General features: G+C 41.4%; 1 protein-coding gene across 1 annotated transcript; it reads right to left on the bottom strand.

The window, feature by feature from the left end:
• Nucleotides 1-5,717: 5,717 nt before the first annotated feature.
• LOC144683226 (acidic mammalian chitinase-like) lies at nt 5,718-17,893 on the bottom strand. The gene is made up of 10 exons (XM_078546181.1): nt 17,869-17,893; nt 12,007-12,036; nt 11,719-11,920; nt 11,090-11,146; nt 10,700-10,865; nt 9,687-9,811; nt 8,198-8,321; nt 7,903-8,085; nt 6,776-6,892; nt 5,718-5,924 (listed from the first exon to the last, which is right to left on the bottom strand). Exons 1-10 carry the CDS (start codon nt 17,891-17,893, stop codon nt 5,769-5,771), a joined length of 1,185 nt encoding a protein of 394 aa, XP_078402307.1. The 3' UTR covers nt 5,718-5,768.
• Nucleotides 17,894-18,158: the final 265 nt, after the last annotated feature.

Raw genomic sequence — 18,158 nt, 5'->3', positions numbered from 1 at the left:
TGTTCACAGCTTACTTTCCTACCTATCTTTACTCAGTACCACTTCTCTGGTGACTGTAATTTTCCTGACTTCCTTCCCCACTTCCATTTCCTGGTTTAGAGATGCTTCTAGGATGTTATTTGTAGCCTCTATAGTGAAAACTGATGCAAAATACCTGTTTGATTCATCTGCCATCTCCTAGTTTCCAGTATCAATTCTCCAGACTCACCTCCTTTCATTTCAGGGCCAGTTGCAGCATTTACAGGAAGGATCAAAGACTAATCCAGTGTCACAGTTTTCCACGTAGGTCACTCCATTATCACATTCGTAGTAGATGTTCTTATTCTGTACATCAGGGTACAAACCATCGGATTTGCCAGAACAAAATTGTGGGTTACCAGGACTTGTCTTACCCCCAGCAGGTGTAGGAAGAGGAGGAGCCACACATTCTAGAAGGAAGGCAGTTTCATAGAATCACTGGTTATTTAAAAATTGACGTGAATTGACATATTAAAAATGTAAATAGGTGAATTTTGATTCCATCCTAAACAGGGATGAGGTCAAAGGTTGTGGCTCTGCTACATGCCCGAACTCAGCGTTATCTGACTGCTGCCAATGAGCAGTGGGCACCAAATGGACACCCCACCCCATTTGCCAATTGTGAGAGGGCAGGAAATCAGCCTTCCCCCGCAGACTGGCTCAGGGGGAGGTGGAGTCCCAGTTGGCAGAGGCCACATTATTTTCTGTGGAACCAATAACAGTTCCTCCGGCCCCAGAAAAACCCTCACAAAGAAATCATTTGCCTTTTCCTGCCTGCAGCAACCATTTATGTGCTGCGGGTTAGGCTACTGAATACCTTAGAACTCTCTGTTTGTGTATTCTGGGTATCTCATCAGCTCATTCTCTTGTGCTGCCTTTTTCAATGATAAGATATATGCAAGAATTGTCAAAGCAAGCGCAGCCTTCAGCAGACTTTGAAAATCAGTCTGTGAATGAAGAGGAGTAAGTTTGCTTACTAAATATAAAGTCTATGGGTCAATAGCTCTGCCCACTCCACTCTACCCATGAGAGACTTGGACTGTGTACCAGCATCATGCCAAGAAGCTCAACCACTTTACTTGAGCTGCCTTAGGAAGCTTCTATGGATCAGATGGCTGGATTAAATAGCCCTAAGACCATAAGACCATAAGGCATAGGAGCAGAAATTAGGCCATTCGGCCCATCGAGTCTGCTGCGCCATTCAATCATGGCTGATAAGTTTCTCAACCCCATTCTCCCGCTTTCTCCCCGTAACCTTTGATCCCCTTACCAATCAAGAACCTATCTATCTCTGTCTTAAATACACTCAATGACCTGGCCTCCACAGCCTTCTGTGGCAATGAATTCCATAGATTCACCACTCTCTGGCTAAAGAAGTTTCTCCTCATCTTTGTTCTAAAAGGTCTTCCCTTTACTCTGAGGCTGTGCCCTCGGGTCCTAGTAATGGAAACATTTTCCCCACGTCCACTCTATCTTGGCCTTTCAATGTAGTGTAAGTTTCAGTCAGATCCCCCCTCATCCTTCTAAACTCCATGGAGTATAGACCCAGAGTCCTCAAACGTTCCTCATATGTTAAGCCTTTCATTCCTGGGATCATTCTTGTGAACCTCTTCTGAACCCTCTCCAGGGCCTCCTTTCTTTTCAGTTTATTCATAATTTTCCATGAAGTTTAATCCACCCCCCCACATGCTAACCTGCTTCTTTGTTTCCCATTAGTCATACTTCTTGGAGTTTTACCCTTCCCTCCTCCCCACTTTCTAGTTTAAAGTCCTGTTGACCACCCTATTTACCCTTTTCGCTAGCAGATTGGTCCCAGATCGGTTCAGGTGGAGACCGTCCCAACGGTACAGATCCCTCCTGTTCCAATACTGATGCCAGTGCCCCACAAAATGGAACCCCTCTCTCCCGCACCACTCCTTTAGCCACGTGTTTACTTCCCTTATTCTCGCCTCCCAACACTGAGGTCCTCAGAACTGGCATTTGAGAAATCCACTTATTGTGTTGTGTGGTGTGTTCAACCACAGTTGGCCTGATAATTCACATGTACCTCATACTTTTAAAATCAAGACATTATTTGAGCCAGAACCAATGTATGTCAGTGAGCACAGGGTTGCTAGTTGAATGCTTCTTTCTGCGAGTCAAGACATGGACAGCAGAGTTTTTAATGTCCCCAAGTTTACAGAGGCAAAATGTGGGAGACCAGCCTGGGGCACATTAGAATAGATGTGTTTAGAAGTAACGAAGGCATGAATGAGAATTTCAGCAGCAGATGAGCTGAGACAGGAAAAAGTAGAGTGTTGTTCTGGAGGTGCAAATAGAAGGTCTTAGAGAGGGTGCAAATATGAGGTTGGAAGTTCATCTCAGGATCAAATGTGACTCCAAGGTTGAGAACAAACTGGCTTAATCTCAGACTGCCAGTGAGAGGGTTGGAGTTGGCAGTTAGGGAATGGGGTTTGGAGCAGGAACTGAAAACAATGGCTTCAGTCTTCGCAATATTTACTTGGGAGAAATTTCTGCTCATCCTGTACTGGATGTTGGGTGAGCAGTCTGATAATTTAGCAACTGTGGAGGAGTTGGGAAAGGTGGTGGTGAAGGAGAGCTGGGTGTTGTCAGCATACATGTGTAAACTGACCTTGGGACTTCAGATGATTTCACCATGGCGGAGCTTGTAAATGAGAAATAAGAGGGGGCCTAGGCTAGATCCCTCTGGATCACCACTGATAACGGTGCAAGGACAGCACAAGTGGTGTAGAGGCCTGATTTGCATATTTAAATGAAATCCCACTGGAACCAGGCACCTATTTGCAGGCAGAACTCCTAATTGTGCCACAGGGGCTTGGACATGATTGGAATGGCCGAATGCGCATCCCTCCCCTTTCCTCTCCACCAACCCCGAAAACCCGATTTACAATCAAGTGAGAAACATGTGGCCATCACTGAAAACTGTTCCCATTGTCGAACTTTCCAGGTAAATTCAGTTCCTGGGAGCTCGAGAAACAGGTTTCACAGAAAAGTTAGTTCAAGAGCACCATTGAGGATAAGTTGTGAAGTTAAGCTGCGGATTATGAATGCAAATATTAGAATGCAGTTCAACAATTTTCACTCAACATCTGCTTGGCAGGTCCCTCTGGTTAAAAGCCTGGCTGGCATCACAGGTCATTTTATCACATGCTTTTGCACTTTTACATGGTCATGGACTTGAACAATGGGATAGATATAGTGTAATAATATAAATATAATGTAACATTCACCAGTGTGAAAAGGATGAGAAACGTTATTGGTCTCTCATTTTTACACAGGTTGAAGTTCGACATTCCCTGCATCTGAACTTGCTTAAAACCTGTTTCATGTCTAAAGTTTTCCAGTTCTGATGGAAGGTTCTCAACCTAAAACATTAATTTTGATTGTCTCTCCACAGATGCAGCCTGACCTGCTGAGTATTTTCAGCATTTTCTGTTTTTATTTCAGATTTCCAGCATCTGCAGTATTCTGTTTTTCTCTAGCTATTAACCAAGTGGGTACAAGACAGAGAAATTCCTTAATGCTTCAGTTGTCACTCTATAGCATCCTTGCACAAATAAGCCATATGACAGCTCCTGTCCTTTATTGGAATTGTGTACTCATTGGAAAATCGAACCCTAAAATATGATCTCTACTGTTAAGGTATATGATGGTTGAAGTCACACGATGTGATATTAATAAGCAATGTGGTAATGCATTCATATGAAATTCCTCTGGCTGCCATTTTGACAATATTTCATCAAGATGTGTCAGCTTGTTAGATTACTATCCCCAAAGCGTGTCCACCATCTACAACACGTTACATCAACATCAGGGGTGTGATGGAATACCCTCCACTTGCCTGGATGAGTGCAGCTCCAACAACATTCAAGAAACTTGACACCATCCAGGACAAAGCAGGCCATTTCATCAGCTCCCCATCCACCACCTTAAATATTCACAAGCTCCACCACCAATACGTATTGGGACCATGTGTAACGCACAGAAGATGCCCTGTAGTAAATCACCGAGCCTCCTTCGACAGTGCCTTCAAAATCTGTGGCCTCTACCATGGAGAAAGACAGGGGATGTGGATGCATCAGAACACGCTAGGTTCCCTACAATCCACACACCATCTTGACTTGGATCTATATCGCCGTACTTTCACTGTCACGGGGTCAAAATCCAGGAACTCCCATCCTAACAGCACTGTGGGTGTACCAACACTAGATACACTGCAGAAGTTCAAGAAGGTAGCTCACCCCTACCATCTGAAGGGCTATTAGTATTGGGCAGCAAATGATGGCCCTGCCAGTGATGCTCACACCCCATCGAAGAATGAAAAAATAGTGAGTAATGAAATTTCATGCATTTCAATGAACTTATTCATATTATCCTGTGTAATTTAACACCAGAGGGCCTTAATTTACGTGGAGTGGCAGTCAGCGTTGGATTGACACTCAGCTCCTAGTTACTTACCTGGAAATGAAGCCACTCCCTTCTCACCTGTCCTGCCAACTCAGGCCAGGTGAGAACAGTGTAGCGCAGAGGGTTCCCGAGGAATTCTATCGAGGGTAGCTGAGTCGGAGGTAAAGAAGACACACCCCTGTTTTACAGCATTAGCTACTGTACAGCTGGTAAGTTTAAGATTCCAGTCACTTTGAGAAAGCAGGGAGAGGGTAAGTTTCTAAAGGTAAGTGGGTAGGATAGGGGGTGTCGGCTGCTAAGTGGGGAAAGGGTGAACAGTTGAAGGGAGGGGGGTTGTGTGGTCAGTGGGGAATGTTCAGTGCGGGGGGGTGGCGGAGGGCGGTTGGTTTGTCAGTGAGGGATTGGCCAGTGGAGGGATTGGTCAGTGGGGAATGTTCAGTGCAGGGGGGTGTTGTTGGTTTGTCAGAGGGATTGGTCAGTGGAGGGGTAGTGTGTAGTTGGGGGTTGGGGCAGGAGTGGGGGTTTATGGAGGGCAGCTGGGAGGGTGGAGGTGTAGTCGGGAGGGGTGGGGAGGGCTGTTCGGGCAGTGGGGGTGTAGTCGGGGCTGGTGGGGTGGGCTGTTAGGGAAGTGGGGGTGTAGTCGGGGCTTGGAGAGCGCTGTTGGGGTGGTGCAAGTGTAACCTGGGGGGTGGGAGGGCCATCGGAAGGTCCTGTGGGTGGTTGCAGGGTAGGGGGAATTCAGGGGGTGGGTGGTTCGGGGGCTATTTGGTGTGGGGTGTAGATGGGGGAATCCCACGGAGGGCTGGTGGGGGGGGCGGCGGTGTCAGTACCATAGTTACCCAGAAGTTAGGAGTGGTTTTAATTCTTCTAACTTTTTGTGGGTAACTATTACTGTAAGACAGTGAGGACCATCTGAAGTTTCTGGTTTAAATCGTACTTTTGGATGGTTCCCAGTGCAGGGCAACTGCCCATCAGAAACTCCAACTTCCCAGGCAGTTACTGTGTAATCCTTTGCTGGGGATGTCGGAGGGTGGGTGGGTGAGGTGGGGGTGGGGGGGGGAGTCCCCAGTACATTTTTGGGGTGCCCCCAAGGTACGATACCCTGTGCAACAGAAGTTATGGGCCATAGTGTTTGGCGCTGTATTGTTCTGTCACTTATGATTCAAAAGGCTAATGCTAATCCACATGAATGTTCTTCTAGTTAGTTAATCAGAAGCAAAGCTCACTAAAAGGATAATTTTCAGTCTTATTTAGTGAAGTTAATGGCTATTCATACTGATTTTCTATTAAGCAGCAACAAGTAGATGGTTTAGCTCAGTCAGTCACAACAAGGAATTACCTGGATTAATTCCAAGGCCACTGTGTATTTTACTGATGAGAGGATACTTTCCCTGGTGGCAGAAAGTGCCACTGAAATCATCCAGAGAGAGGGTCCACACCATTGCTCCTCCAATTTTGCTTTGCTTCAGCCACTTGACCTGGAATCCAATATTGAAAAAAAGACCACTGTTAGCCTGAAGGCTTCTCTTCAACTGTGACAGTAAAAACCAGAGCATCTCAAATCATGAAGACAAAAACACTCCAATTCTTACACCTTATGAATGAGAAAGTGCTAAGTTTGTTGTCGTATTAACCAACTACATTTAATTCCAGATCCTCTGAAATATCCCTGTCAACAATAAAGTAAAGCAAGTAAAATCTTGGAGTGTAATTGCTCCAATTTGCTTCAGTTTGTCATTAGAGCCACCCAGTGGTCAGTTAATAATATGAAAGTGTCTCATCTGTTATTACGGGAGTGCAGATCTCCATCGCAGCATTGATATTGCTTCTTATGGGAGTCCAGGGGGAATATGGAAAGTATTCCTACCGGGAGCATTTATGCTTCAATCATCAATAATATAACTGCATTTGTAACTCTAAAGTGAGCCAAGTCTTCACAACCTGGCTCTCTCTCTGTATTTGTCCAAGGTTGTAGTTTGGGTATAAAAGAGGTGAATTGAAAATAACATTTGAATTTCCTGCAATATTTTCATGTGGGGAAGTGAATCAGAAATAAAAAGATCAGAAATTGCAAATGTCAGCTTTCCTAATTGTGTCCAACAAAATAGAAAAAAAGATGGTTCATTTCCTAAATGAACTTATTTAAAATGCTCACGATTAAAATTAATGTTCAGAAAATCATGGTTGTATTTTAGTTCTTGATATGTGGAGCTGTTGTGTGGAGCTGTTGGGTGGAGCTGTTGGGTGGAGCTGCTGGGTGGGGGCCCCTCCCTGATCATATGTATTCGGAATATCAGTCCTAAAGTATACAGCAGTATGTATAGCAGACCTTGTCTTCATAGCTTTGAGGATTATCGTATCCAACCCACTCATGTCCCTTATAGGCATAAGGAACCATCTGTGGAGCATCCCATTTTTCAGTAGCATCTTTTAAGAAGAGGCAAATCTGTCAAAAGAACGAGACATAAGGATGCAACCTTTGTACTGTAAATAAAATTTGTCACTGATGCAGTAATTTAAGTGCAGTTAAATTCTACTTAAATTGATTGGTTCCTGTTAGGTTTACTCAGCTCTTCTAGATTTTTCTTATATAATGCTCAAAACACTCTACTCTGAATCTAATGAGTGATTTGACTTTGGGTGGTTGTGTAAAATGGGGATAATAATTCGGGCACCTGTCACACAGCTCTGTGTATAATAGGTGTTGAATAGGTGGATGAATTGATCAGCCTTATTTTATGGAGTCCTCCAAAGTCAAAAATACCCCCACTGAAATTGAATGGAAATTTAAAAATCCCAAGCAATTCTAAGGTTGAATGATTTTTCACTGAAATGTGTTCAACTTCCCAACGTGGCAAGTTCCCAGTCTTGACCGAGCCATTACAAGGTGCCAGTCTTGACCGAGCCATTACAAGGTGCCAGTCTTGACCGTGCCATTACAAGGTGCCATTACAAGGTGCCAGTCTTGACGGAGCCATTACAAGGTGGTACCCCGGCTGAAGCCAGTAGTCTTCTGATGGAGAGGGTGTCAAAACATTTGGCTCAAGAATAATCTTGGCAATAGTCTCAGGTCAGGGTCTTTGCCCTAATCCAGTGGGGAATTGAAGCAGAAAATGCTGGAAGTACATGTCACAATCTGGCTCTGCCCAGGTTTCTGGCAAAGGGTCATTGGCCAGAAATGTTAACCCTGTTTCTGTCTCCACAGATGCTGCCTGGCCTGCTAAGCATTTCCAGCATTTTCTGCTTTTATTTCAAATTTCCAGCATGCACGGTATTTTGCATCTGTAAAAAGAATACCACCCCAAGTTATATTCATTTAAATTGTCTGCCCACCTTTAATCCATCTTGAAGAAATTGATACTTCAGTAATGCCAATTAAGCTTATATATTCTCATGGCAACATACAAGATTGTCAAGGAGCTTGGATATTTAACAAGTTTGAAGCAGCAGAAATACCTCAAAGTAACCCAGGAAACCAGCTTGTTGTGTATAATAGCCAGCTGGTCCACTACCATCTGCTGGGGCACCGGGAGCAGTGTTGGATGTGCTCAGTCTGAATGAGTGACCATAGGCAGCGAAACCAGCGTTCAGCTTCTCTGCAGGAGCTCCACTATCCTGCCAGAATTTCATGGTGTAGGCCTGTGCACAGAATGGTAACGTTAATGTTTAGACTGCAAGCATTTTGCCCATTTGTAAAATTGAAATAGGTAATATTGTAGAATTGAAATAAGTTATATTCATGAATACGAACCATATTATAGTACCGACTATTGCCTTGGGCAGAAGGGAGAGCATAAAGAGGACTATTTTCCCCAGCGAAGCTATTCCATGGACCAAATAAATCATATGTCATCACATTGATGAAGTCTAGAGTTCTGTAAGAAGGAAGTAACAGTGATATTTTACCAATAAAATATATATTTATTTGTAGTTTTATTTGCAATATTCTCATCCTCCTATAATTTAAAACTCAATTTATGTTTCACCTCCTTCATTACCTTGTTTTACCGCTTACTCTTGGCAGCCATGTTACTGTCCTACACTATGGGTCATGGCCCATTATACAGATTACTCAGCAGTAAAATAATGGAATATATTGACAAGCATATCCCTGATAATATGAATGATGAACCAGCGTGTTGCTTTGTGACAGAATTGCACTGCTTGCAAAGGAAAGAAAATAAAATGCACGTTTTCTTGAATTTTCCAGTAATATTTTCTGAATACATTGAGATCACTTACAAATTTTAATCTAAGCATTGAACCCAAGGGACAAACCACCATCAAACAGCTATATCTATGCTTCACTGTGGACTTGATGCTACTTGCCAATTGTCTTCAATAAATTCAGTGCTAGATCAGTGAACTTGACACTTTGCATTTTCTATCCAGCTTCTACTCAAGTTACAGCAGAAGATCATGGAACCAGCATAGAAATTCCCACCCACTGCCTTCAAAAAACAAGGATGAATTATACATGTGGGCTGAAATGTGGAAGATCAATTTTACTTTTAATAAGTACAGTACCGTACATTAAGGAATAGATAACAGAAGATGTGTCTAACAGGAAATAGTCGCTGCTGGTATGGATCAAAAAATAAATGAAATTAAGAGTAATCATTGATGAGATCCTCAAAATATCTGGTCAATCTGAATAATGGAGCAAATCTACTAGCAGGATATATCTAAAGGCATTGTAATGTAAGTCAGGGACAGTAATAATGACATTGCACAGATCAATGCTGAAGCCAATTCACTAGAAAGGCCGAAGGTTTGGTTATCCTACCACAAATGTGATATAGATAGATTAAAAATAGCTTAAAGAAGAGCAGTCGGACAGATTTTTTTCAAAATTCATTCTTGGTACGTAAGTATTGTTGGCCAGGCCACTATTCATTCCCCGTCCTTAATTACCATTGAGATGGTGATGGCGAGGTTCCAGATTTTAGAAATGAAGAAAGCAGGACTTGAAGAAACTTATTTTCATTGGGACAATGACTGAGGGGAGACATTGTACTGGGTTTTAAAATAATGGAAGGTATAGATGTGACTGAAGAGAATACATTATTCAGCTTTGACAGTGCTAGAGGAAACAAATACATTCATAAGCCTTAGAAATTAGACAAAGGAAAGCACAGAATATGGTGATTATGTGTAACTAGCTGAAATGCAGATAGTTGATTTTGAGTGAGCTGAGCTCCCCCATGTTGGTGCGATACTAGATCGATACCAATACTCACTGTCCCAGCTGAGGAATCTCATAGGCACTTTCAATGATGGGTTTCCCAGCTGCCACTGCAGCTGAAAGGAGCAGTCTTGGTTTCCCAATACTCTTTCCTTCTGCTTCATAGGCTGCTATCAGTTCCTAAAAATCAAAAATATCATAGTTTGTCTTATTAACTGACTTGCACAACATGGAATCTTCAAATTATGACCAAAGAAGCATTAAATTATTTGTTTTGCAAATGCACGCATGGCCAAGAATAGCGCAGTAACATACCTAACGCAAGGATATTGGATCTTTAGAGCTTTAGCTGGGCTTATGTAAGAGGCCAGATTAACATCAGTTAAGACATGTATTTTTTATCACAATGAGCTATAGAACAGAGGAGAAAAATCAACTGAAGTTCCCGCTCCTGTTCAATATCCAGGAACCATTGCTGTTAAGTGTCTATATGGGAACATCATATGAGAAGGATGCAGTTAGAGATGTTTGACCATGATTCTCTAATAGGGTGACATGCTGTTACATAAAAGGCTGATGCATGAAAGCGAGAGGTTAAGTGTACTCCAGCTTGAGTCAGTGCCTTCATGAGTAGAGGTGAAGAAATTGGGAGTAAATGAACCTGCTTTCAAAAAGAAACTTGTTGGAAAACTAGCTCAAAGCTAAAACAAAACCTAATTATAATGATTTAAATGAAGTACTATGGGAATCTCATTCAATGCTGGAATAGTCTCAAAGGTTACTCATGTTCCTATGTTCCCAATCCATGAAACGATGTTATACTACTTTAACTTTAAGATATATTTGTTGTAGATTTTTCAGATGATGATAAAGACCATAAAAAAATGTTACCTCCAAATTTGCTTCCTACATTCACACAAGGAGATGTCACTGACACTAAGTCATGTATTTAATTTACTTATTCATATGGTATAACATTTTTCTACAAATGACAAGCAAATTAATCTGTAGGTAGCATTTAGTTTTTGACAATTCTTAAACTAAGTGACTTGCCAGTTAGGTTCCTACCTGTGTTAAGACTGTGAAGAGATGCTTGTCTCTTGGGGGGCTTCCTCTTGACCCAGGATACTCCCAGTCTATGTCCAAACCATCGAACCCATATTTGCGCAGGAAACTAATTGTTGATTTTATGAATGTTTGACGATTTTCAGCTGTGGAAACCATAGCACTGAATCTATAGAGAAAGTTAACAAAAAATCGTTATTGACAGCAAAATTGGCTGTGAAACAATTGCAAAATTAATCTTAGTTCATTCTATTTGAACCTCCTACATACATTGGTGACTCTTGACAACATATGTTTGGAAGCAAAACAATATTTGTTAGTCAACCATTCTTAACTTATTTGAAGAACTATTTTTAAAAATGCTCTCCGAAACCAATAATCTTTCCATCTTACTTTTGACTTCCAAAATTCCAGCCTCCGACGGAGAGAAGGGTTTTAAGGTTTCCATTCCTGTTGTGAATTAAACAAATTGTTGAATTAGAAAAAGCAGTTGAGGGAATAAAATACATTCAATACTGTTCAAATAATTAATAAATTACTCTAAAATATCCCAGCTCTAATCTTTTTAGAGTATGCTTCTTGATACTGCATCTAATTAAGGTTCAGTACCTCAGTCCAATTGGCAGAGTGCACAGGTATATTAAGAACAGAATCTATGATAATGTGACAGGGCCCTGATTTGTACTTTTGGTGCAAGTTTGTAATTGTCTTTTCACCAGCTTTCTACTCTTCACTGAGCTGTTAAAATGGAGGTGCGATTCTGCCTCACATGAAGCAAAAGTCAGTGAATAAGTTTCCCTTGACCAAATAAATGCTCAGTCCCCTTATAGCAAGACTAACTAGGACCATATAGCTTGCTGGTCCTCTTAGAATAGAAATGATAAAGGAACTTAAAAAACATGGAAGAAGTAAAATATGGGAATTTAATTGTAGAGCAATAAATCTTTTGTAGAAGGCTAAATAATGTTCAGTTGATTGAAACAAGACTTAGAATTCAGGAGTTTGTTGCCAATGCACAGTACCTGGTTTTAAGAGCATTAAATGATTTGTAGAGAGTCACGTCATTCCATTCAAAGGTGGAAATTTTATTGTCCGTCATGACAGCAAAAGCATAGATCAGGTGAGTGCACATGCAAGGGTCGATATCATCTGGGGTGTATTTTGCTATTCCTGGCCTGTACTGAGCCCAGTTTGCAAAATAACAAGCCAATCTGTAGGCAGAGCCTGTTCAAGGAATGAAATGGAAATCAGGACAGTGCTTAGACTCATCTCATTAAATTAATAAAAGCTTGAAATGCGCAAAGACTTACCCAGTTCCAGGCACGCCAACATGACCACTGCTGTAATAAAGGATATAGGACAAGTCTTAGAATTATGATCAAATGAGGCTTGAAGGTTCAGAGATTCGCAGTTGTATTTTAGCTCAAGTTGCTAAGATTACAATTTTGCGTTCTAATAACGTAACCAATGAAACATGCATGGATCCATGTTTGGCTTTCTTACCTGAGCTGCTATGATGAGGTGCTCAGTGCATGAATGTATCATTGATATATTGACATTTGTTTAAATAGACCTGGTATTGCAGCGTGGTTAAACTGATGGCTGAGTTTGCTGACTGCTGTTTGCTGAGCAATTACAACACGGGGCACGAATGTTCAAAGGGTTAATGCTTTTGCTTCAAATACTTCTGCCCATTATTTTAGCAAAATTATAACACACTGTATTTTTACATCTTCATACAGGCATGTTACAAAATTCCATCACTGGTATTCAGTGGAGGCCCACTGATTTATTAAGTATTTTTGTGTAATAATGTTATTGTGTTAATAGGACAAAATTAAGCAGCCTGAACTTCAAAAATTTCACCACACAAACAGCTTTTCAATGAATGCCAAGTGAGACATGACAGGAATACATAGCCAATGTAACCACACTTGAATTTGGCAAAGGAGGACCAAGTAATTGATTAAGTGGTGAAGAACAGAGTATAAGAGTAAACATGCAAGGAACATAAAAGTAGACTGTAAAAACTTCTATGGGTATGTAAAAAGGAAAAAAAGATGACAAATGTAGGTCCCTTTGTCATGAAGCTATTACTGCATATAATATTTTGGAAAATATTTTTCTTTTACAATATAGGTTTAGGTCTGTGGGTGTGTCTTAATTGGATTAAAGCCAGCTAGTCTGGGTGCTTTGATATGTACTAGTTTTGATATATAAGAAAGATGGCGTGCATTTGCATTTTTTGAATAGAGCATTCAAGAAGTGGGGTGAAAACTTGATGCCTTTCTAGCAGCTACCAAGCCATATGTTTATATTACTAATACAATTGGTACAATGAAAGGGGTTTCATTGTTAAAAGGTGAAGTTCAAAGAGGCTGGTGAGACAATAAGAAATTCAATTCAATCGGTGGTTTTAGGTATAACTTCAGTAGTTTTTGGGTGTGCAAGGCAGAGGCAATGTGAGATCAAAAGGCAGCTGCAAGCCTCCAACTGGCTCCACAGTGAAAAGAACCTCAGTTTGAATTCATAAGGTGAAAATGCTTTGCCTGGTGTCTGGTTAAGTCTATGGGTTGCTGTTGCCTTAATGGAGATTAGTTTTTGAATTTGTTAAAAGTTATGATAGTCGGAATTTGAAGCCACGTGTATATATTTTAACCTGTGTAAATGAATAAAATGTTTCAATTAGTTTAATGTAAAACCTCGAGAACTGATGGTCTGATTCCTGAATTTAGAGTCGCATCTCAAACATAACACTTAAAATTATAGCTTATGACAGTTGTTTAAAGTTTCCCTCTGGGATTTTTAAATAACTGTGTTTTACCAACTGCATCGGTCATAACAACCTTCCAGTCTGAAATGGGAGAATTTATAACAGTGAACAAGGAAATAGCAGAGCAATTAAACAACTACTTAGTTCTGTCTTCACAGAGGAAAACACAAATAACTTCCCAGAAATGCTAGGGAACCAAGGGTCTAGTGAGAAGGAGGAACTGAAGGAAATTAGTATTACTAAAACAATAGTGCTGGAGAAATTAATGGGACTGAAAGCCAATAAATCCCCCGGGCCTGATAATCCACACCCCAGGATACTACAGGAGGTGTCCGTGGAAATAGTGGATGTGTTTGTTGCCATCTTGCAAAATTCTGTAGTTTCTGGGACAGTTTCTGGCAGATTGGAGAGTGGCAAAGGTAACCCCACTATTTAAAAAAAGAGGGAGGGAGAAAACAGGGGATTACAGACTGGTTAGCCTCAGATCAGTAGTCGGGAAAATGCTAGAGGATGTGATAACAAAACACTTCGAAAATATCAATAGGATTAGCCAAAGTCAACATGGATTTATGAAAGAGAAATCCTTTTTGACAAACCTACTGGGGTTCTTTGAGGTTGTAACTAGAAGAATAGATAAGGGAGAACCAGTGGATGTGGTGTATTTGGATTTTCAGAATGCTTTTGAAAAAGTCCCACATAAAGGGTTAGCGTGTAAAATAAAATCACATGGGATTGGGGGTAATATATTGGGATGGATTAAAATTGGTTAGTAGGCAGGAATCAGAGAGTCAGATTAAATGGGTTCTTTTAGAGTGGCAAGCGGTGACTAGTGGGGTACCGAAAGGATCAGTACTTGGGCCCCAGCTATTCACAATATATATCAATGATTTGGATGAGGGAACCAAATGTAATATTTCCAAGTTTGCTGATGACACGAAACTTGGTGGGAATGTGAGCGGTGAGGAGGATGTGAAGAAACTTCAAGATGATTTACACTGGTTGAGTGAGTGGGGAAATACATGGCAGATGCAGTACAATGTGGATAAGTGTGAAATTATCCAGTTCGGTAGGAAAAACAGAATGTCAGAGTATTATTTAAATGGTGATAGATTGGGAAATGTTGATGTACAAAGGGATCTGGTGTCCTTGTACACCAGTCACTGAAAGCAAGCATGTAGGTGCAGCAAGCAGTTAAGAAGGCAAATGGTATGTTGACCTTCATTGCGAGAGGACTTGAGTACAGGAGCAAGGATCCCTTACTGCAGCTGTACAGGGCGTTGGTGAGACTGCACCTGGAGCATTGTGTGCAGTTTTGTGCAGAAAGAATATACTTGGCATACAGGGAGTCCAACAAAGGTTCCCCAGACTGATTCCTGGGATGGCAGGATTGTCGTGTGAGGAAAGATTGGGCCGACTAGTCCTGTATTCACTGGAGTTTAGAAGAATGAGAGGGGATCTCATTGAAACATATAAAATTCTGACAGGGATGGACAGACTGGATGCAGGGATGATGTTTCCTCTGGCTGAGGGTCTAGAACAAGGTGTCACAGCCTCAGGATACGGGGTAGGCCATTTAGGACTGAGATAAGGAGAAACTTCTTCATTCATTGGGCAATGACCCTGTGGAATTCTCTACCACAGAAGGCTGTGGAGGCCAAGTCACTGAATATATTTAAGAAGGAAAAGGATAGATTTCTAGACTCTAAAGGCATCAAGGGGTATTGGGAGAGAGCGGAAGTTTGGCATTGAGATGGAGAATCAGCCATGACCATATTGAATGGCAGAGCAGGCTCGAAGGGCCAAATGACCTACTCTGGCTCCTATTTTCTATGCTCCTATAAGAAAATCAATATATGAAATGGTAAAAGATCAGTTGCTCCACTGGGCTAACTTCATGCGGTCGACCTACTTGCTTACACAAATGTATTTAATCTCTGAGATTAAGATTTCAAGAGGAATTCCCTCTAAACTTGGCAACAATCAAAGAAAAACTCTTCGATATTAATACAACAGAGCAACCATAACTTGTATTTACATAGGACTTTTAATGTAACAGGAGCAATTGTCAAAACAAAAATGAAACTGAGCCACATGAGGAGATAGTAGGGCAGTTGAGAAAAAACTGTGTCAAACAGGTAGGATTTAAGTAGTGTCATGAGGAAGGAGAGAGAGGGAGAGTGATGGAGAAGTTTAAGGACAGAATTCCTGAGTTTGAGGCCTAGGCCTCTGAAGGTAAAGACATAATAGCGCTGTGACTAAAAGTGGGAAGGTGCAAGAGGCCAGATTTGGAGTTCAGAGATTGTGGAGGTTGTAGGGCTGGAGCACGCTAAGGATATAGGAAAGGGTGAGGCCATGGGGTGATTTGAGTACAAGGATGAGAATTTATAATCAGTTCGTTGCCAGACAAGAAGCCAGAGCAGGTCAGTGAGCACAGGGGTGATGTGTGAACAGGACTTGGTGTGAGTTAGGATAAGGACAGTTTCAGATGAGCTCAAGTTTATGTAGGATGGAAGAACATTGGAATAATCAAATCCAGAGGGAACAAAGACATGAATGAATTTTACAGCAGCAGGTGAACAACCTGAATTGTATAACACAACTATTCCCATTTCATGGAAATGAGAAAAAGTGAAACTTTTAGTGATGAATTTGTCTACAAGGGCACTACAATCTCAAAGGACAGTACTTCTGTTTAAATAAATGGAAATAAGATCACAAATGACTGCAGCTCACAGAAGTTATTTTATCTTGTGACTGTTTAAACCTTTTACTTTGTGTAGAATCCATACTTTTCTTCTGTACAAAGCGTTGCAACACTTCTGTCGTCAGAGTCAGATTACATGAAGCTCATGGTAAGGAATGTGCAAAATAATTAGGATTGTGGAAAGTTTTATCTTACAGTCAGAAATGAAAAATAAATTGTGAAATTTCCTGAGCAATTCCACGGCAAATGAATAAAATGCAGTACTAAATGGATCCACCAAGCAAGGTTAATCTGAGGTGAGGTGAGAGTGACTGTCCTTGACATCAAGGCTGCATTTGATTGAGTGTGGCATCAAGGAGCCCTAGCAAAACTGGAGGCAATGGGAATCAAGAGTAAAACTCTCCGCTGGTTGGAGTCATACCTAGCACAAAGGAAAATGGTTGTGGTTGGTGGAGGTCAATCATCTCAGTTCCAGGACATCACTGCAGGAGTTCCTCAGGGTAGTGTCCTTGGCCCAACCATCTTCAGCTGTTTCATAAACGATCTTTCTTCCAACATAAGGTCGGAAGTGGGGATGTTCGCTGATGATTGCACAATGTTCAGCACCATTTGCGACTCCTTGGATACAGAAGCAATCCATGACCAAATGCAGCAAGACCTGGACAATATCCAGGTTTGGGCTGACAAGTGGCAAGTAACATTCGCACCACATAAGTGTCAGGCAATGACCATCTCCAACAAAAGAGAACCTACTCCCATCCCTTAACATTCAATGACATTACCATCACTGAATCCTCCACTATCAACATCCTGGGGGTTAACATTGACCAGAAACTGAACTGGACTAGCCATATAAATTGACCTGGCTACAAGAGCAGGTCAGAGGCTCAGAATCCTGTGGTGAGTAACTCACCTCCTGACTCCCCAAAGCCTGTCCACCATCTACAAGGCACAAGTCAGGAGTGTGATGGAATACTCTCCTCCTGCTGGATGTGTGCAGCTCCAACAACACTCAAGAAGCTTGACACCTTCAAGGATGTGGCAGCACACTTGATTGGCTATGCATACATAAATATTCACTCCCTCCACCATGGCACACACTGGCAGCAGTGTGCACCATTTACAAGGTGGACTGCAGGAACTCACCAAGGCTCCTTAGACAGCACCTTCCAAACTCACCACCACTAACATTTAGAAGGACAAGGGCTGCAGACACATGGGAAGACCACCACTCGGAAGGTCCTCTCCAAGCCACTGACCATCCTGACTTGGAAATATATCACCGTTACTTCACTGTCGCTGGGTCAAAATCCTGGAGCTCCCTCCCTAACAGCACTGTGGGTGTACCTACACCACAGGGACTGCAGCAGTTCAAGAAGGCAGCTCACCACCACCTTCTCAAGGGCAATTAGGGATGGGCAATAAATGCTGGCCTAGCCAGCGATGCTCATATCCCATGAATGAATGAATAAAAAAGAATTAGCATAAAGCTCACTACATTAAACTGTGACAAAATGAGCATCTAATCTTATGAGGTTTTGTTTCCAAAAGGTCCAAAACCTCCAACAAGAATTGATTTCATTACAATAAATACTGGAAAGGTGTCTTCATTTTGTTCTATCCCCAAGTTAATTCCTGAATATTTTGTAAAAATTCTTAAGCATAAGATATATTTACATGAAAAAGCAAACTCACCTGTCCCAAGTATAAGCTTTGTCATTTTGCAGCTAGTGTGTTGCAGGCGCAGTGCTTCACCTTAATATACTGAGCTTATCACTGTTTATTAATAACTTTGTGTGTTGAGAGCTTTATATCTTAGGATAAGTAACCAGGCTTGTATCTGATATTCCTAATGAAAGATAAGCACAGTTTAGTGCTGGTCTTCATAATTGTATTGTGAACCTTATCTTGAATAACACTTTTGGTTCCAGCTAGAACATTGTCCTTCATTGTAACCCTGAACTTGTATTTGTCCTGGAGGCAGT

The sequence above is a fragment of the Cetorhinus maximus genome, chromosome 8 (genome assembly GCF_964194155.1).
Source record: "Cetorhinus maximus chromosome 8, sCetMax3.hap1.1, whole genome shotgun sequence".
NCBI lineage: Eukaryota > Metazoa > Chordata > Chondrichthyes > Lamniformes > Cetorhinidae > Cetorhinus > Cetorhinus maximus.
This window is presented reverse-complemented; position numbering and strand designations above follow the sequence as displayed.